This window comes from Anopheles moucheti, chromosome 2, assembly GCF_943734755.1.
Source record: "Anopheles moucheti chromosome 2, idAnoMoucSN_F20_07, whole genome shotgun sequence".
Lineage (NCBI taxonomy): Eukaryota > Metazoa > Arthropoda > Insecta > Diptera > Culicidae > Anopheles > Anopheles moucheti.
In genome coordinates this window covers 95,873,584-95,893,679 of record NC_069140.1, presented here as the reverse complement: position 1 = coordinate 95,893,679, position 20,096 = coordinate 95,873,584, and the positions used below count along the sequence as shown (strand labels likewise).

Genomic DNA, 20,096 nt, shown 5'->3' with positions numbered 1-20,096 from the left:
CATTTATCGGGTGAAGCAAAACTACAGTTCCAGCGGCCACTGATAGGAAGGTTGCACAAGCGCAACACCTTCCCGAAGGCCGCAACGTACACCGGCGGTCGGAAATGCCCGATTGTTCGTGAAGCGGAGAGGCATCGGATTGGAAAAACGGTTTCCCGTTCGACGCGGAAAGCAAACGGTACGGATCTTCCGATTGGGTGTGGAATTCTTCAAGGCATTCCGTAACAATTCGGGTACGGCATGTGGGAACAGGTGGGAAAGACAATCATGTCCAGAGTTCCGATCATGCTTGGGAAATGCATCAATGTGTGCAGTGTTGTGCTTAATGAATCTTTTTAGAAGAGTCATCCGTATGAATCTTTAGTGTAAAGTCATTCAAGTCAGGCGTCGACTCTCTAAAGATTGTTAATCTCCACCAAAAGAGTTATAGTCATTTAGTACGTCGGCAATCACTCTAGTACACACCGGTGACATTGCAATCTCACTAGGACGCTAAGAATTTGTTTAGAAGACTCGACCTTAGACATCATTCAGGAGCTTTCCGATCATATCTCAACATCATCTCCAGTTACTATGGTTACACTTCTAATCCAGCTTAGCATGCGTTTACCTACCGTTGTTTGTCGAAGAGCAATAACCAGTAAGTTCTTCGCCTTCGCTACACATCCAAAAAATCGGTGTATGTTTGTGGTGGTTATATACGAATGGCTTCCAAAAACGTACTTCCGTTTTTTTTTTCGTATCTTCCGGACGTGCGGTCGGTAGAACTTCCTACCGAAGATTAGAGCACGGGTTTTCCACCCGTAACGAACACCGACGCGTGGGCACACACTACCGCACAATAATTTTCACGCTTCCATTCGCAAATCCCCCAACACCACTACGGTACCCGTGCGAGTCAAACGTTCGCGGACGCTTCCTGTCGAAAATTGAGAACAAACAAAAAAAAAACACATGATGAAGAAAACGAACCCGAATAAGTTTACATTCCGCACTATCATTCTCCAATACGCCGGCAAACGTGGTAAGGGAATGGTTACTTGGATCGGGCGTCTGCATTTCGAAGCCATATCGTTGTGCGTTCTTGTTGCGGGGGTACGTTTCCTTTTTTTTCCTAAAATCCGTAAAGCTCATTTCCCGTTATTGTGATCGATTTTATGGGGACGTTGAAGGGGAACTCACATCACACCAACAGCAGACCCAGCTACGAAATGTTTCGGTGCGAGGTCGGATAGATGACCTCAAAAGGTAACTAGAACGCATGGGGCACGGATTATGCTTTCGGTAACAGCATGGGGTCAGATGTTAATGCGATCGTGCGAAATCACGTTCCAAACGTGCAGTGACCGCTCTTTGCACTTTGAACCTCGCAAGTATCTGTTCGCAACGAAGTCTTTCGATCCTTTCGATCGTGATGGATTGTTTTAAAAAGGAATTGCCTAGAAATGGAATGTGCTAAATGTATTTGAGTGACAACACGTACAAGACAAAAACCGATCGAGTTTCGCCTTCAAAGCTAATCCACGAACGAGTAATCACACAATCACACGAACGAAACTACACGCTAGGAGGTTGATTTTGTTTCTCTCTCTCTCTCTCTCTCTCTTTCGATTAATTTTCTTTATAGCCATGCTGTTGTTGGGCTTATCACGCCACCTGCCCAAAACCGATCAGGGAAATTGCGCTTCACAAAAACGCGAACCGTTAATTTCTTCACCTAGCTTTCCGTTCATATTTCTGTTTCTTCTTGGTCAAGCAAAACTGTTTTATTGATAAATACTATTATTGTTCCTGTTTGCCATCCGTCGTGCCACCACCCGTTGGTAGGTGGGAAGAAAGTAAAATTTAATAGGGACGGATCATATTTAACACCAAACACTTGCAGCTTTAAATTAAAATTGCACTATTCATACTTATTTTATGAAAACCAACTCACAGCCAACACCTTTGTAAATGAGCAACACTAGCGCGGGGACACTTTGGAGGGTAAGTTAGGACACAACAACCACAACAACAACAGCCGTCATCATCACGCACTACGGAAGGCACACTTTTCCGGCCAGCTTTGCGATGGTTTGTTCCGTTCACCGCGGACAGGGAAATACTGAGCGTGAGCGCATGATCGCAACTCGGTTGGAGTTCACGCGGCGTTTGTGGACCTGCGGACCGGCTTTCCGGTGGGGGTTGAATTCTCTTTTGTTGGATGCGTGAGAGAAGAAGAGAGAAGCGCGCTTTTCATTGCATGCGTAATTGTTCGCAGATTTTAAAGACAAAATGGTTTGCGATATTATCGACACACGTTAAAGTACGTTAATTCGAATTTATTAATCAAACTCGAAAACAGCAAAAATGTTTTTGAAAGTTGTTATAAAATTCCGACATTTATATTCTTAAGATATCCTAACTTTTTGGGATATTCTTAGTGGGACTCCGTGGATTATGATATCCTTTATGAGGATAATGGATTAAATACTGGAGCAAAGTATTGAGTAATATATTGTTTAACTAAACCAAAACAAATGTGGACAGTGTTGCGTGACGTTTGGTCCATTGTGAAGATTGTGGCAGGAGAAACGAGCGAGCATTCGCTCGAGAGAAATGTACCGTTGCCATGCCTACCGTGATCATCATAATTCTAGCTCTCTCACAGATCGATTGTTTTTTTGTTGTTGTCTCGTGAACAGTGGAAATTAGAAGGGAGCTGGAAAAAGGACACGGGGGTGGAGTAGTTTTTCCTTTTCATGGGAAATACAGCAAGAATTTAAAATGTGTAAGTTTGTCAAAATTGGAGTTTGTTTAGATCAAGTTTTAAGTGAGATAAAACATGTTAGCAATATAACCTTAAAGGCAATTAATTAATCTGCTGTAAGAGCTAAGCACTGATTAGGTTTTCCAATGTCCATTACTTATCCTTGTTGGTTTACTTTAGATAAACAAAAAAAAAAAACCCTTGCATCACGAACATGAAATACCATTTTTCACTTTCTTTTAACACAATCCCTTATTTTCCGGTAGTCTTCCTGCAGGCAACTCGTGCCTGCGTTATTGCTCTTGAAGAGCATGGTGCATCGAATTAACCATTTTCATTTCATTACCATCATGTACAATTCAGTTTTTTCAGTACATCACCTACCAGGCTTTACATTTCTTCCGAAAATTTCCGTCCATCCCCTTGCGTCGTGTCACATATCCTTGAGCCTTTGGCGGGATTGTGTGGAATGTAGTTTTAAAATGTTTACCATTTCTGTCAAATTTTGGGGTCACCGCATGAATACGCAATTCCAGCGGGTGAGCAGCAATTTTCGCACGTTTCAGTCAAGTACACCGCCACATTGTTGTTTCACGGCATATGATTTCCGGCGCCTGGTATTATTTGGCGATGCAATTGGTGCAAAAATGTGCTTTTACAACACACCGTTGCGCGCTTGGGAAATTTTGCGCCCTTCGTTGCCACACGGTTTGACGTTTGATGAGGTTGCAATTTGACATTTTAAAGTATTTCATCGGAAATTGCTACCTTTATTCACAAAGGAATAATACAAATGGAGTGTAAATTTAGTTAACTTCATTATTAACATATTTTTAAAATGAATTTTAGTGAAATATGCACCGCAGCTGGCCGTTACCAGTGTGCTGCACCGAACAGATGACTCAGCCAGGGCTGCTCAACCGTACTGTCAAATTCCGTTGTGTTTGGATCTGTCACTAGCTGACCTCGAAGTTGGTTCTTTATTTTGCGTAGTTCATCACGGACGAAATAGTTTTGGTGTTTTGTGATAAGTGTGTCCGAGCGAAATCTTTCCTCCCCAATAAAGCCTGTCCTGTAAACCATCCAGTTGGGCGACGCTCGACCGGTGGACACACAAGTGTGGTAAGTTTCGTTGCGATCAGCGGTCGCTTTGGGAATCGCTACGATCAAACGGGGAAAAGGCGTATCGAGAAGAGAGTATGATACACGGGCCACCATAAGGCTTCCCGTACATTCGTCATCATCGGGGCAGAAGTCGTCTGTTGTGTGCTTTTCCATTAATTCCAACATAAAAAAGCAGCCGTTTTTTGTGTCCCTCGCTTCGCAAACAGTACTCCCATCGGTGGTGCGCATGGTGATAGTGCCAAGCGAATGGCATTTGTCCGTAGCATAAAGAACGTAAAACTGTGTGTGCCCGATTTTTGATAAGCATCGTAATCCGTCCAGTTCACTGTTCTGCCGTTCGGGAGCGCTGGGAATTAGTCACCATCATTTGTTTTACGTTGAAAATGATTTGTTTGACGCTTATCTCACTTTTATAATCCGTTCAATTTCGATTTCGCTCTCACACGGGCCACAACCCCGGAAGGAGAAAGGAGGAAAAGCCGAAACAGTCCGAGGAGAGAGAGACAGCGGAAGAACGCTGGTTCAGGTTCTTATTCGCACGGTTAATCGTTCAGCAACCGGGGTTAGCTTGGCTTCAGTAGAATTCCGTTTTTCCATTCATATAATTCGACCGTGATTTATCTGCTTCCGTTGCAAACAGTGCACGGTTCACACAGGCATACCATGTCGAGGGAAGGACTTGGACTACCACGTGGAATTGGTCAACGAGATTACGGTGCAATGAGTAGCACGGCGGCAACCACCTCGGACGGTAACTTTGGCGGGTTCAGTCCCACCGAGTTCATCTCGCTCAGCGAATCGATTGCGGCCAACACGATCTTCGTGAAGCAGAGCTGGCAGTTTTTGGAGAAGGCCAATCGAACGATCGGCACGTCAAAGGACAATCAGTCACTGAGGGATAAAATGTAAGAGACGGTATACAACCTCAAGCTCATAATATGACCCTAATTCGATGTCCTTTCCCTGCATTTCAGCAATGATATTCAAACGGGCACGAACCAGCGGGTTGCCACGACTACCAAAGATCTGCAGCGCTTAACGGTGGTAGTGCGTGGCGGTGACAAACAGCAGAAATTGCAGGTCGAAAAACTGACCTCCGATTTCAAGCAGGTGGTCCAATTTTACTCCAAAAGTCAACAGGTATGTTTTTACGATTTAACCTAATGCAAAGAAACCATTGCTAATGCGGTGCCCGCCCGTTGGCTTTCAACAGAGCATAGCTGCCAAGATGAAACAGGTGTTTCTGGTGAACGCATCGCAGGCGGACGATCTGGCTGCGGGAGAAGCCGGACTGGTCGGGACAACAGAGCAGCAACAGGAGCTGCAGAGACAGAAACAACTGCAGCAGAGTTTACAGTTCGAACAGGATATGCTGCTGGAGCGGGAGCAACGCTTCCGCGAGATTGAGGCAAACGTGCTCGATGTAAATCATATCATGCGGGTACTAAGCAATCTTACGACCCAGCAGAGTGAAGTGATTGGTCAGTAATATTCAACGGTTCCAGTTTGGGCTCTACCGTACAACGAAGCGTAGTAATATGTGTTTATCTTTTTCAGACACAATCGAAAACTCGATCGGACGAACGGTGGACAACGTGGAGAGCGGTGCGGAAGAGTTGGTAAAGGCGGCTGAGTATCAAAATCGGTACAGGCGCAAAGTGTTGATATTGCTGATCGTCGCTGTGATACTGGGTCTCGTGGTGACCGGCATTATCGTGTCAAAGCTCAAGAGCTAAGATCCTCCAAGAGGAACGTTATGGTGGTCTGGAACGAAATCATGTTCATGGGGTTTTACTTCTTCATACTCTACACGAACCCCCCGAAGCAAACAACGGAGTACGGGCAATTTTACTATTGAACGATCATTACCATCTTCTTATGGCTATGTTCTTCTCTGACGTTTGTTTTAAAGTGATTCTCCTGTACAACACTATCTATCATCCAATTTGTATTGTTCACTTTTGAAAGTAGACTCATCTAATTAAGAGAAGCGTACCATGTAGGGGATAAGCGGAGTAATATGCGCGTATACACATTTAGTAAATCGCATCTGAAATTTGATTGGAGCGATTGTCGTTACTTTAAATGACATTACCAACACACGTCAATCGGAGAGTTGTGAGAAATCAGATATGATTCCTTTATACGTCAATGGTCGATAGAATAGCTTTCGAATCTCGTAATTCACCTCCCGTTGCAGTGTTATGGGTTTATTCGCATACTACTATTGGCCGGCTTTCGGACGTGCTTTTACTTTATAGTGGTTATATTCATATCTCTCCAACGTTTTCATAAATATTGATGGGAGGGTTAGCTTACAGTAAACTTTTGTTTTGATCTAAAATATGTTGTAGAAAATAAATTGTCCTTACTTAGTTGCAATTTTTACATTCTCGTTCTACCGTTCACGTTATAACAACTATATTTAAAATGTTAAACTTTTTATGAGAGAACATTCACAACATTTGGGAGTTTCAGCTCGATTTCGATTTCTTTAACGATAAGGAAAATCATTCGGATCAGATTTTCAAATCAATTTATTGCCTTTAACATAGATCACAACAATTTCAGCAACTTAATTCCTATCGCACGATTATAAACTATCATTCTTCAAACCCATTATTGCTGAAGAGTAGTGCGGCATGTAGTAAACTTATGTTAGTAAATGTATGTTCCAGAACAACCCCTACAAATCTTTTCCCAGTAAAGTTCCACGAACGATTATGCCGGTGTAGGTTTAGAGGTGCCGGTGTTCATTTTAGAGTAAATTATTAATATTATCTTATCTGCACCTTTGTTTGTAATCACACGAAAAACATTTCGGGATTGCCAGCTCAACCTGCTTTACGTTAGGAAACAATCTAGCATCCAACGTCCAAAATTGAGACGCTGTACAACGGTACAGTACTAGACGATTCAGTTGAGGCAATGGTGGCATTTCTGATAGATATATCCATCTCACATCAACATTCTCCAGGATAAGGGTCCTCAATAGTGGTAGTTCTTGCAGGACTGCAGGAATGGAACGCAGATCCCTAATGCAACGGAAATCTAGCCACAAAAATTCTAACTGTTTCATGAGTCTGACGAAGCATAAGGCGTTGAGAAATCTATAGTGTTCATGCGGTATTAAACTGAGAGATTTAATCGATTGAAACTTTTCCAGTGATTTCCACACTACATCCACCATGCCTAATGTAAGGTGCTCTAGCTTGGGAACATTAACGGATGCGAACGAAACTGGGTGCGGTGTCATGGTGAACCAAATCGCCAACCGTCGCAAATGCGGCAGATTTGATAGGTAACGTAATGAATTCGGGTCGATTGCCTGCAATGTACAAATAAAGAGATCCTCTAGATGCACGCACGATTCACATATACTCTGAAGAAACTTTTCCGACACGGGGGCCACGTATAAGTGCAGCTTTTTTAACTGAGTCAGATGATTATAGAACTTGAACTTGTATCCCGGACGGTGCTCCGTACACTCCAACGTGCGGAACATTGATTGATTCATAATTGTGAATTCTTCCAGCTGCTTTAGCTTCCAAAACGGTTCTCCGTCACCATGCTGAGCATACTGTCTGCCAAAATACGTCTCTGCTTCAAGGTAAGATGCGACGTCAAGCTTGCGAAGCTTTGGACAGTTAATCACACTTGGTATCGATACTTCCAGAACCAGCCACTGAAGAGTGTTACTTTCAATCCTCAAATCTTCACATATGTCCAGATTTGGCATATACATGGTTTGCATAAATTGTAGTTCCTGCAGCTGATCCATTCTTCTCACCGCAGTTGATATCTGTCCCGCGTACTGCAGTGAATCGGAGCCCATTACTAGTTTCAGGACGACCAACTGTTGCAGCCAATCTGTTTCTAACACCTTGTAGAGTATACAATTCGTACCCATCGGATCTGGGTTGAGCCGCTGGAACTCAGAATACACAGGAAGATACACCTTCTGAAAGTAGCGCGTCGAATGCATTAACAATTCGGCTGCGGATTCCGCGGACTGGGTAGTGCGGGCACTACTCCGATGCCTCCAAGGCAGCAGGTTTCTATCATTTTCAATGTACAACGTAAAGCGTAAACAGCAATATCTCGAAAAGATACGCTCCATACGGCGACAGGTTAGGGAAACCGATTTCAGCGTGTCCAAGTCCAAATAGTCGAAAATGTAGCATATCATCTGCAAACATCATGGCAAAGTGTTATTGTCAACAACATTTTGTTGATTGGATTGGATTTGAGCATCGCTTACCTCGGTTGGCAACCATTGGAAAAGATTAACGTTGCCGGAAGTGTTCATTTTAGACGTGCTACTTCCTTCGTTTTCTTACGTGGAATTCAAGTTTTAAAGGCCAGAAATGGTGCTTTTGTTGTGCTGGAAACCTCGCTCCTATTGTTTTTGGTTTGTTTTGTTAAATTTCTGGATCTACAGAGCTGTCATTGAAGCGACGTGTGTCTATAACCTCCACTTGAAATCGTTGTTCGTAGGTTTGTTTGAATTTGAAATATTTCAAAAGAGTTGACTAAAATAAACATGGCCAAACCGAACCTCTCAGCGCACGACCGTGTGCGGTTTAAAGGACTCCTGCAGCAGGACACAACCGCCAAGCAGGTGTAGCACCAGATAAGTAAGTAAACCGTATGTTTATTATTTCATTAAATTCTATTTCTACTACACGTTTATGTCACCAAATATGGAATCGTTCGAAGCAAAATGAAGAATTAAACAACGTGCACAACGTTTTCCGAGGTGTTTAACTTTATGTATATTTTCAGTAAAGTACGTATAACTATTGCTTTGTCATCAGTGATTTTCGTTGCCGTTGCCTATGCTCTGAAGGTATAGAGTAGTACCTAGCTGTAGTATATAGAATAGTAATGTACACGTTATGTTTCGATTACAAATATCGCCACTTTCCTTCTGCTCCAAAAGTCAGCTAACATCGTGGTACGGTCGCAGCAAGGGTGTATATTTTTTTGTTTTGCAATCAGTGCACGGTTTGGCTCTCGGGACATGAAACTTCACCAGAGCGCGGTGACGATAGTGATGAATAAGATATAAAAAAACGGTGCCCATATGCATGTCTACTTGGAGGACTTCCCGTTGGCAGATGAGCGATTAACCTGTGCAGCAGTGGGTGGTGTGGTAGGACCGTTTACTGGTGCACTGTTTCCTCCTACGCCTCCTCCTCCTCCTCCTCCTCCACTTCCTCCTGCTCCTCCTCCTCCACCAGTTGATGCGGAACTACTGTTCCGTCGTGCCTTGATGCGAGCCTGTAGCGTGGTTAGCAAACCGGTCAGCACATCATGGTTGGGGATTTTCTTCGCGAACAGTAACCGCTTTACTGAGTCGTCGTACGTCAACAGAGCGACCATGTTCTGGAGCAGAAAACCTTGGCAATATTCCATCAGCTTCTGGGCGTTGTAGACCTACGATCAGAACAGGAACGAAACAAGACGAACGTTATATACCAGCGTACGGGGCAGATCAGTCCGCGGCCATCGTCGAAACGAACTTACCTTCGCATGTATGTACATGGCGACTACATTGTCGATATCGATCATCTCTGCACAGCGTGCTTCCGTGTACCGCAAAAGACCTTCCAGCTGGAAGAAGCTGGCCGCAGCCATCAACTCCAGCACATCGCCTGCTGCCACATCCAGGGCACTGCATCCTCCACTGTACAGGAACTGCATCACCAACTGCAAAAACAGACACAAACGTGTTACGTAAACCGGCAAATTAGGCAGCAGGACGGTGTTTCCATACAGGTGGCATCAAGGCCACAGCAAGTACCTCGAATATATGGTACCGAATGTCGTTGATCTGCACGGTCGGTGTGCCGGTGCCTTCGTTCAGCTTCGAGCTCAACATGCTCTGCAGACGCGGAGATGCGGTGACGAGAACGATTTTGTGCCCGTAAAAGATACGATTTTCCACTCTGCAAATACGGGACAGTGTTAGGTGCAACGAACAGTCTCGTGGACTCGTCGCTATATAGCCTCCTTACCGAAATGTGACATCGCTCAGTTCCGGGTTGTTGACGAACTTGGGATCGATGCGCGATCCGTTCGAGGGCTGCAGAACGGGCTCCTTGATCGGTTTGATCGGTTCCCAGCCGAAGCAGGTGCTGAAGATGTCGGCCAACAGCAGTGTGGTGCCTTCCTTCTGCAAATGTTACAAAGAGTCGTTCGTTTAGTTTCTACTGCCAGCTACAGTGACTTTGTTGTTTGTTGCCTGAACGATTGTGCGCACCTTGCTGTAGCGGAAAATGTTAAACAGCAGCGGTAGGCATTCGGTCACAAACTGCTGGCTGTAGTCGTCGGGACAGACTTGTAGAAAATCTTGCAGCAGCTGATCAATGACGGCATCGAGGCGCAGCTCATGGGCGGCGGCCAGGGCGTGCATCCAGCAGTGCAAAGTCCACGGTACACCTAGCGCTCGTAGCTCGATGGTAATATCTGAAAGGGAGGGCAGATGAGGGCGCAACGGTCAGAACCGGCATCTACATTGTCACGTGGCATCGACATGTCCACACACCTAAATGATTATTTTCCGCACTATGATACATGGCCTCTTGAAGACTTTTGATTTGGGTTTTGTTCAGTGTCGGTGGGGCCTCCGGCTGACGATCGAGCTGGGTACGCGTATTTCCGCCGTCCCCTTCCGCAAGCATTTCCTCCAGCGATAACACCTCCCTGCTGCCCGGAGCCAAAGGATGTGACAAGAGCTTCCTCAGCGTTACCCGCTGTCCATGGGCGGCCGATACCGAGATAGCACTGGAAAACAGACAAGTTGTTGGAAGTTATTGAACATGCTTCACATGGTTGTGATGTAAGAATCTAGCGAGAAGAGTCGTTCCTATTAATTTTCAGTAAAGAGTCCTTCAAACCAAGAGTCGATTCTCAATAGATGCAAGAATCCCTGAAGATGTCTAAGGATACTCGAAGATTCTCGAATCTTTCAGGAGTTTTCTATCTTCAGAGTCATTCGTTCAGTTCGATTTATGAATCTGAATCATGCCTATGAATCTGAATCATATGCACCTAATATTCTACCCTACCTATAGCATCCTCGTTGGGCTGTTCCCGAGAAGCATAGCAGATCCTTCTGCTGTGTGGACAGGAAGGCATGGGCACCGTGAGCTAGCAGGAGGGCCACTACCTCCACAATGCCCGACCCGCTTGCCACCTGCAGCGGTGTCAGGGTGCACTTGTCCTCGCTGAGCCGAGCACCACCTTCAACATGGGCGCCACGGTCGAGCAGTATGCGCAACGCCTGATAGTTGCCTTTGCAGGCCGCGAACGTAACCGCTGTCCAGTGTTGCGTTTCCGGATGGATGGCCGGACAGTTCGGATGGCCGGAGGCAGGTACCTCGACGTTTGGATCGGCACCGGCGTCCAGCAGTGTTTGCAGCGCCGTTTCATCGTTACGCGCCGCAGCTATCATGAGCGCGGTCATGCCTTGATGGTTCAGCGTGTCGTAGCGTGTCGTCGGCGGCACAAGCGACAGTGCCTGTATCAGCAACTCTGGTCGCCCGGTCAGCATGAGTCGGAAGGCCAGCGCGTACGTCGCACGCCGTCCACATTCGCTCGAGTCTTCCTGTAAAGCGGAAAAGATCGCGGTGTTGATCAAATGAGAGAGACCATTTGCTTGCGCATGGGGAGGTATACTTACAATGCTGCCCGTCGTCGACGTGGATGAGTTCGACGTCAGGGACCCGTGGAGCGGTTGTGTCTGTCCGGAGTGGTTCGAGGAGCTGATGCTCTGCGTGCCCGACAGTCCCGTTCGCTTCGAGGGCAATTCTTCCTCGGAAGCTATTAATCGCGGTGGACAGTCGACGCCCGGCAGCAGCAATCGTGCCGCCTGCATAATGTCGTCCTTGTCGATGAGCAGCGCGTGACGATACTCGGCATGCGCGGACGACACCCGCAGCCATTCGACCAACGGTGGCAATACGACGTAGGCCCGTTCGTAGCACAACTCCTGGATGTTGTTGACCGCCCCGTTTGTGGCGGCTCCCACGTCGTTGTGTTCGAGCTGGGAGCATCGCATGAAGTAGAACAGCACGCGGAACGCCGTCTGTGAGATGGGAATGTGCTGACTGCGTTGCTGCGCCCGGCCAACCAGATCCTTCAGCTCGTTCAGACTTCCGACGCAGGTGGTCAGCAGACAGGGCTCGAGCGCGTTAGAACCGACCGCACCGGAGTTGATGGACGACTGGCTAGCCCAGCGAGGCATCGTGAGCGCGCCCGATGCAACTCGGCCTGCGTTCAAGTGTGCGTACGGTTGTAGCAACCCCCACAAGTCACCGGAACCGGCGATCGCATGCTCCAGACCGGTCGCGGTCAGGGCTGCCCCTGGATCGGTCGGCAGACACTGCAGGAATATTTCCTCGAGTAGATTTTCCAACCCGGCACACAAGTACACGGCGGCGTACTCATGCACGAAGCGTCCCAGCCGGGCGTCTGCCATCCAACGGTGGAATCGCCCAACCGGCAGCTGCAATCCGGCGCGAGCCGATTTGCTCTGCTTCAGCGCACTATCGCCCGGCACGGCAAACATGGCGGCAGCGCGCAGACACGCCTTGATGCAGGAATCGGATAGAGCGGGCGACAGCACGATCTTGAACGCGCCGGCCACCTCGTGCTTGGAGCACAGCCCCAAGCTACCGGACAGGCGCTGTACCTCGCGAGCCACACGGACCAGAGCGCGCTGCAGCAGATATCCGAGCCGCGGTACGGCTTCCACGGACACCCGTTCGGCGTACTCCCGGCAACGGCCGGTGCGGATAACACGCAGCACACAGTGCTGACTCCAGGGCGGATGCTGCAGCTCCACCAGCCGGTTGTGCGAATCGACCCACACGAACTCATCGGCGCTGGTTACGTTCGTGTTGACCGTCTCGAGGGAGCTGTACCGGCCCAGACGACGCACCGGTTCCGAGCTTTCCGAGCCCGCGCTCAGACTGCTGTACGTCGAGGTGGACGTATGCGACCGCATCGTCAGCTGCTGGATGGCCATCTTGATGTCCTCCAGACCGCCACCGCCCCACGGGATCTTGGCCGGAGTGGCACGGTGCCGCGAGCGCGAATGGTTCGAGCTGGCCCGCGAGCGTGCACTACGATTGGTAACACCGGCCGCTAGCCGGTCCTCGGGCAGCGGGCCCAGCGGACCACCGGTACGGGTTCCACCCCCGGGCGAGCTACTTCCGTGGCCCGTGTCGGACATGCTGGCGTGCCCGGACGAACGGTTCTCATCGGACGAGCTGTGGCATTCGTTGACACGCTGCAGTCCGCGAAAATCGTGCGTTCCAGTGTGATGGTGCGTGCGCGTAATGCCCAGCGGCGCTCCGCCCTTTGAGACGGGGCTAGCCAGGTGCGTTCCGGGCTGCGCCGAACCGGCCCCACCGGTGGAGGATGGCCCCACCTGGTACGAGGTCGGCACCGCATGATGACTCTGGGAAAAGTGTTGCTTGAGGTGGCTTACGCTGCTGCCACTGGTCGTACTGTTGCTGCCCGTGTTGAGCTGCTCGTTGATCGTGGTAACGCTGCTGATCACGTTCCCGCTGACGGTCCGCGCTGGTTTGCTGTTCAGGTCGTTGCAGCCATTGCCGGAGGAGCTTACCACGGATTTGTCCAGCCCGGCGCTTACCATCGCTGGCTGGGCCTTGACCGGGGAGCTCTGCACGGTCAGCTTGGTCGGACCGGCCACCGAACGATGCGGTCCCGATGGTTGCTGCTGTTGATGGTGTTGTTGATGTTGCTGCTGCTGCTGCTGCTGCAGATGCTGTGAGTGTTGCGGTTGTTGCTGCGAATGATGCTGATGGTGCACTCCGGCCAGTGGATGTGGTTGCGAGTGCTGTCCACCGACCTGCTGCCCCGAGAGCTGGTGGAACTTTCTGTTGCCAGCATCGTTCGGTTGGGAATTCGGTAGATCCGCGTTGGGTTGCAGTCCACCAGCACCCGGCTGTTGGTTGACTGGAGATAAGCTAAAGTTACGCATCTCACCATGGCCATTGGCCGGACGCAGGGCGATCTCTTTCGAAACCCTCGGAGCCGGCGTCGCGATTGCCGGACTCTGGATGCGTGCACCCGGCGAAGCAACCGGGTTCGACGACGCTATGTAATGGTTCCCGGGAGATAACCCATTGGGGCTGGCCGGATAGTTGGGTCCGCTGCCGCCGCCACCACCGCTGACGGCGCTGGAACCATTGTGCGTGGGGTTGTTGGCGAGCCCGATGCTGCTCTGGTTGCTGGACGTGTTAGGCGGAGAGCTAACCTGCCCGTTCGCTACAGCCGTACCGGAAGGTCTGTGGAGGACAAAAGAAAGAACAAAGCGTACATGTTAGCAACGCAATTAAACTCAAAACATCTTCGAACTCTGGATGTCATGTTCAAGGAAAAGTCTTCCGCTTGCAATTCGGAGATACCACGCGGAAATTGGAAGCTTCAAGAAGGATATGGTCTAAACACTATACCGTGCTCTCCAGTTCTGCACGAAGCTCCAATCGAACGGATCGCCAACATCGTCATCATCGTAGCCATACTCAGTGCCCCCGTCCGGGCCCGGATCCTCAAACACGGCCTGCACAATATCCGATGCCACCTTGAAGCTTTCCTCTATCTTGATGTTGATGACACCGTTAATGACGCTCTCGACAAATGACGGCAGCGAGGTGTCCGTTGCTCCATCGGTTGCCACCGTCTTATCGACGCGCCGTATCTCCACCACCTGCGTGTGCGTTCGCTTGGGCTTTGGCTCTAGGACGGGCCGTCGCGGCTCCTCCTGACTCGGTTGGCCCGCAGTGGCTGAGGGCTCTGTAGTTCCGATCGGTACGGTAACACCGCTTGACGCCGGTTGCGACTCGCCAGCGCCACCTCCACGATTCTTTTCCTCCAGCACGGACTTGAGCTGCAGCATGAACTCCTTGCCCGGTTTGCCGCCCGCTGGTTCGGGTTTCTTTTCCAGCGCCTCGCGTACGGTCGGCCGGCTAGGAACGGGCCCACAATGGCTGCTTCCGGCGCTGCTGCTGCTGCTGGCTCCCTCGCGCTGCTGCAACATTTCTGCCGTTTCCTCGCACAGCCGCTGGGCGTGGAAAACGTTCAGCTCGCTCACCTTGGGCGGTGGCGGTGTGCCCGAGGGTGGTGGCGGTGCCGGACGGCTCTTGTCGCTTTTCCGGTGCGCGATCGAGTCGCCGAAGTAGATGATCACCTTGTGATCTTTCTGCTTTTCGATTTTGTTCTTCATCGAAGGGCCGGCCCCCGGGACGGGCGGTGGCGGCGATGGAGCCAGATAGCTGTAATAATCGTCCTCTTCCGTCAGATTGTTGGTGCTCTTGATCATCTTCGAGCTGAGCGCGGCCGGATGATAGCGGGTGCGTCCAGCACCGTTAGCCACGGCCGGTATCTCATTGTAGCTCTGTGCCTTCTTCATGCGATTGCTCTGCATTTGACCGTAGCGAGAATCCCGGAGGTGGCCCTGGTGGTGTCCAGGATCGGGATCGTGGTACGTGTCGTCTCCCGTTGGTAGCACGCTCAGCGACGCCTGGCGTCCATCCGGTGACCGTTGGTAATCGTTGGAGGTTCGGCGCCTCAGGATGAAGTTATCATTGCGCGTCAGTTTGGCGTTCTTGCAATACTTCGATTGAGATTGCTGCTGTTGCTGCTGCTGCTGATGACTTCCGCTATCGGCGTACGGTCGCTGATCGGTCGCTTTGGTTGGTTTCACTTTCAGCTTGTATCCACGCAACTCCCTGCACAAGCTGCAGGTGCAGTCGTCCGTACAAATCATCTCTCGGGCGGATCGATCGCGAGTCGGCAAAGCTGCACCCGTCCCGTTCCGTTTATCGTGTGCGGCGCGGTAGGTATTCTACACGCCCGCGATGGCTTTGTGCAGTTCCTCGACCTTCCCGGTGGCGGCAACCGGACCGGCCACGATCCGGTATCGCATGAGGGCGGGCTGGCAGGTTTTGCGTTATGATCGGGGCGTTGTTTATGAGGCCTGTGGTGCGATCTACAGGCGGAACGATCGGCATTTTGCCCGGCGAAAGGGGGGGAAACATATGAAACAAGAGAATCGCGCGTTAATGATGGGGAGTGTGGGACGAGGATAGTGGGTTGCACCGTAGGACTTGCACCAGACACACTGTCTAAGGCTGCGAAACAATACAAACGAACGAACGAACGAAGTCTCCTCTACCCAACGCGGTGGGGATGCAAATTCGACCACCTTTTAAGCACACCCTTTCCCAACAGCACGTGGTTGGGTTTGATTTGACCGGCGTTAGCCCAGTTTTGCTTTCCTTTCCTGATTTCGACGTTACACCCAAGGGTTCGATTCCGAAATAGCCCACAGCTGCCCGGCCTTTCCGTCAACATGCTGCTAAACCGGTCGATAGACACAGCCCCAGTTGCTGTCTGTTCCGATTCCGTGCTCGGGCACTCGATTGTTTCGATAAGCAACACTTTGTAGGCAATATTTTGTAGTATTTTATGAGTACGCTCTGGTGCGCAGGTGTTTCCTGGGTGGTTGAGGATTGAGTCATTGGTTGGCAAACGCAACGTCCGCGAAGTTGCGCGGACAAGGGACGGGAAAGAAGTCTTTGCTCAGGAAATATGGCAGATACGGACATTTGTAATGAAGTCTGTGTGAATGATGTGGACAAACTGGCTATCGAATGGCTGACGTACTCCTAATTAACTCAAAGGTGTTAATGTAATATTGAGGAGGAACCTGAGAGCAATCCGTTCTCCCGGCAGTCTCAATGTGCGTGGAAGTCCTAACTTGGACATAGCCATAGTTATCTAATTGAAGCTCTTTTTTTTGTTTGCGACCAATAAGCTCACGACAGAGCATGATTACTGGTGATACGATCGCTATTTCTTAATTAGTGCAACCGGACCGAGTCTCGCAACCAGCCAGCTGCACACGCGACATCGTTGTCGCTCGATCGAGCGCAAACGCAAGCGAAATAAATTCTAATGTGCAATTGTTTCGACTGTGCGGAGTGCTTGCCGTAAGCGTGGCGCGCATTGAGGATTTTGTAAGGGATTGATCATAATCTTCTTAATGTGGCTCCGGCGGGGTTCTAATGTCGCCAAGAAGGAGATTACCAAACTTTCACATATATTTCCTATCTGCATCCTCATCATCATCGTCAACATGAGGCAGAAACCGTTTCGTAATATCGTTAGCCATGTGCGCATAGTACGCATATCGATCGTCAGATGCAAAGATAATAATCAACGCTGACGGCATACTGGGAAAGCCGACGACGACGACGACGACTGCAGCTACAAATTAGTGCACCGAAAACAGCAGTTACATGTGCAGTACACCGCTCGCAGAAAAGGCAGAAGTTGTAAATATTCTCTCCGGTCCGGGTCCGGTAGGGATTAGGGTTCCCCAATTAGGCGAACCTGGCGTTGACTAGCGTTAACCCATTTGGTTCGCGTTTATTACGCGTACTCGAGGGGTTCGCCTAATTGAAACTAATAGTGCCATAAGTTTTGATTTTACCGGTCCCTCCCCGTGTGCCCTTGTTATGGGCAGAGCACGCCCTGTCGGTCAGATATCGCTTCATTAGGTTCGCCTGCGTTTGCCAGTGCCAGGATTCCTTATATTGACGTGCGCTAGACAGCATTACATTTGCGCCGGACAACGCTCGTTGCCTTGCTTCTGACGATAGCTGGCACATGTGCATTTCCTTTTGGCTATTCCATAGCCCCAGGTCCATCTGTTCTGTGTTTTCTGTCCGCACCTTGGTGCCCGGGAGATCACGAATCGTACTCGCCGGGTGAGAATGGTGGGAGTGAGTATGGTGATACGCGCATGCTAAAAAACTATGCTCGCATGGAAAGGTGCCGGTGGAGTGTAATAAAAGTCAGCATGAATGTTTCGATTCTGCACAGCAAAGCACGATCGTATGACAAACGCACGCGCTGGAATTGGAATGGTGTTGAAGAGGTTGTCGGTGTCTGCAGACAGCATCGAGCTGGTACGGATATATCGATGGTCAACCATCTGTACCGAGCAGGCACGGAGTCGATCATCAACCCCTTCCCAACGTATCGCACTGCCTGGGATACTGATCAGGGGTCGCTGTATTTGTGTAGCACGGTAGCTAATTCACCACCAGCACCGGTGTTCTCCAATTTTTCCATCTCGCAGTGCCAGCCGCAGAACGAGGTACGGAATTCGGCGGGAGATTTATGATTATACCTCGCGAAGCTAGTTATTTGGTTGAGTGTGGTTTTCAAACGATGTCCAAGTTGGACATGCCGGCCCGATCCATGACATGCAGAAAACGGCAACAAATAATACAACACAGCGCGAGTTCGCCCGTTTCGAGCATTGCGAGTGGCGGGCGCAACAACAATTGCGGCCACAAACAAAAACGGCCGATTAACAAAACCCAACGATCGGCCCTAATCCTCGGCAATGAGCTCGCGCAACCAATTTCGATACCTTTTCGGGGAGAGGTCCCCCGGGCAGGGGTTGTTTGACTTCATTGATCCACCATCAAAACGGGAATCGATCGAAGGAAGAGGAAAGAATGAAGGGTTTCGAGTTTTGGGGGCGGCCCTCAAGAAGGCCACTCGACAATCGTTAGCCAATCTGTGTCAGTTGTGGATTAAGCAATAGCTAATCCCGGCAATAGTGGCTCGTAATAGTGGCACACTTACCCGAAGGTGTTGCTGGTGAAATTAAATGGCACCGGGTGGGTTTTTTTTTTGTGTAAAATTATAGCATTTGTTACACCTAATTAGAGCTCGTCACCATTTCCCCAGCGGACTGCAAATGGTTTTTGCTCTCGCTGGTCGCTATTCATTGAAGAGTGACGGTTTTATTGATTTGTTGCTAAATTGCGCTGTTGTTGTGCGGATTAAATAGAGATGGTAAATGGAGTGTGGCCATTATCGCCGGTGGCCAACTAGAACCGCGTACTAATCCGTTAGACCCCCGCCGCAACCCGATCAGCCACGTTATCCAATTCGCGCGTATTTTGTTTTCTCGCTGCATGTCAAATTAGCAGCAGCAATTCGTCAGCAGCAGCCGCAGCAGCAGTGGGCCCAATTTATTGATACCGTACGGTCTTCGAACGGCGGGTTGGAAGGAATTTTGTGTTGTGTGCTTTCTGCTATAACAGCTATAAAACGCAGCTGCTTTTTGTACGGGAGGTGGGGAGGAGGAAAAAAAACATGGCCAACATGTATTTCAGCCCGTGCCCACCGACGCGCCAAACCAGGCAAAACAGATGGTGAATTATTTCGCCCCGGGGCGATGCTTCGCGGTGGGTTGAGGTCTCGCTTATATGAGGCACCTTGATTAGGTGGGCAAACACACACAGTCCGCAGAACAGCGGGATAGGGATGTATTTTATTGATCAACACATTCCTACCCCGTGCGGCCAGTTGGGGGGTGTGTGGGTGGTGGGTGTCCGGAAATGAAGTGGCAGATTAGTCATATTACCCAATCGGGCAGATAACGAGCGCAAATCAGTTAATAAATCATTTGTTTGTTGTTCGGGAATTGCGAAAGCAATTTGTTAGCAATTTCGCTTTATTGCTCGCGCGGTTGCTGCTTTATGGAACGAGCGAAATTGGCAAACGATGCTGCGTTATCCACTGCTGCTGTGTGGGTGCAATATATCTATAAAAAGGCAATTATGCAACGCTGCCTGTAGGAAGCTTTATGGTGATGGCGATTTCATAGCTCTGTAGAATGTCTATTAATTATTAATTTTTCAATAAAACATTGGAGCCAAAACCTGGCGACTGGAAATATCCATGGATCTTCTTGGGAGAGAAGCCTTTATGGGAGAGATCCTCAGACCTCAGACCTCCTCAGAGTGGTAAATCTATTTCCCAACGCTGAGGCTTCTAACACATTAAGGTGTTCCGCTTGGGGGATGTTTGGGATCTACAAAAACCGAATAGATCGCAAAAAGCGTATCAAATCCAATTTAACCGTACGGCAGCTGACAGATCTTGTTAGAACATCTCATCAAGAAAGTTTCGGAATCGGGTATATCTATGCCTGGGACAAACTGTGTGGACATGTAGAAGTCGTTCTCATTCGTTTGATGCCTTTAAGACATTCGTTTTGTTTCACAAGCCTACGGTGGAGCACCATAAATCAATGACGTACCGAAAAGGCACACATCAAGACCCGAAAGAACTTCGCTTACAGAATCCAATTAGCGGCTGT

At 49.3% G+C, this 20,096-nt stretch overlaps 3 protein-coding genes across 5 annotated transcripts; 1 reads left to right on the top strand and 2 right to left on the bottom strand.

Moving 5' to 3' along the window:
* The first annotated feature begins 3,723 nt into the window (after positions 1-3,723).
* On the top strand, positions 3,724-6,248 carry LOC128310649 (syntaxin-12). Of its 3 annotated transcripts, none has more exons than XM_053047343.1 (5): positions 3,724-3,871; positions 4,515-4,779; positions 4,849-5,014; positions 5,088-5,355; positions 5,432-6,248. In XM_053047343.1, the coding sequence occupies exons 2-5, from the start codon at positions 4,538-4,540 to the stop codon at positions 5,608-5,610; spliced, it is 855 nt and encodes a 284-aa protein (XP_052903303.1). In that variant the 5' UTR covers positions 3,724-3,871; positions 4,515-4,537; the 3' UTR covers positions 5,611-6,248. The 3 variants fall into 3 exon arrangements, with proteins under 3 accessions (XP_052903303.1, XP_052903301.1, XP_052903302.1); XM_053047341.1 differs by having other exon boundaries at positions 4,338-4,779; XM_053047342.1 differs by lacking the exon at positions 3,724-3,871 and adding an exon at positions 3,927-4,436.
* A 130-nt stretch (positions 6,249-6,378) lies between these two features.
* On the bottom strand, positions 6,379-8,277 carry LOC128297411 (uncharacterized). Its single transcript, XM_053033042.1, has 2 exons — positions 8,136-8,277; positions 6,379-8,063 (listed from the first exon to the last, which is right to left on the bottom strand). The coding sequence occupies exons 1-2, from the start codon at positions 8,181-8,183 to the stop codon at positions 6,657-6,659; spliced, it is 1,455 nt and encodes a 484-aa protein (XP_052889002.1). The 5' UTR covers positions 8,184-8,277; the 3' UTR covers positions 6,379-6,656.
* A 362-nt stretch (positions 8,278-8,639) lies between these two features.
* On the bottom strand, positions 8,640-15,677 carry LOC128296886 (uncharacterized). Its single transcript, XM_053032403.1, has 10 exons — positions 14,365-15,677; positions 11,562-14,196; positions 10,948-11,486; positions 10,425-10,663; positions 10,140-10,345; positions 9,895-10,052; positions 9,681-9,825; positions 9,404-9,586; positions 9,115-9,313; positions 8,640-9,072 (listed from the first exon to the last, which is right to left on the bottom strand). Exons 1-10 carry the CDS (start codon positions 15,675-15,677, stop codon positions 8,969-8,971), a joined length of 5,721 nt encoding a protein of 1,906 aa, XP_052888363.1. The 3' UTR covers positions 8,640-8,968.
* Positions 15,678-20,096: the final 4,419 nt, after the last annotated feature.

Bases quoted from the DNA above. Each gene is read 5' to 3' on its own strand.
- LOC128310649 (XM_053047343.1), top strand. From the start codon at position 4,538: ATGTCGAGGGAAGGACTTGGACTACCACGTGGAATTGGTCAACGAGAT. The intron at 5,015-5,087 runs GTATGTTTTTAC...GGCTTTCAACAG, and splicing joins TTTACTCCAAAAGTCAACAG to AGCATAGCTGCCAAGATGAA. The intron at 5,356-5,431 runs GTCAGTAATATT...TATCTTTTTCAG, and splicing joins CCAGCAGAGTGAAGTGATTG to ACACAATCGAAAACTCGATC.
- LOC128297411 (XM_053033042.1), bottom strand. From the start codon at position 8,183: ATGAACACTTCCGGCAACGTTAATCTTTTCCAATGGTTGCCAACCGAG. The intron at 8,064-8,135 runs GTAAGCGATGCT...TGATGTTTGCAG, and splicing joins TCCAATGGTTGCCAACCGAG to ATGATATGCTACATTTTCGA.
- LOC128296886 (XM_053032403.1), bottom strand. From the start codon at position 15,677: ATGATTTGTACGGACGACTGCACCTGCAGCTTGTGCAGGGAGTTGCGT. The intron at 10,664-10,947 runs GTAGGGTAGAAT...TCTGTTTTCCAG, and splicing joins GCCCAACGAGGATGCTATAG to TGCTATCTCGGTATCGGCCG. The intron at 10,053-10,139 runs GTGCGCACAATC...TAACATTTGCAG, and splicing joins ACATTTTCCGCTACAGCAAG to AAGGAAGGCACCACACTGCT.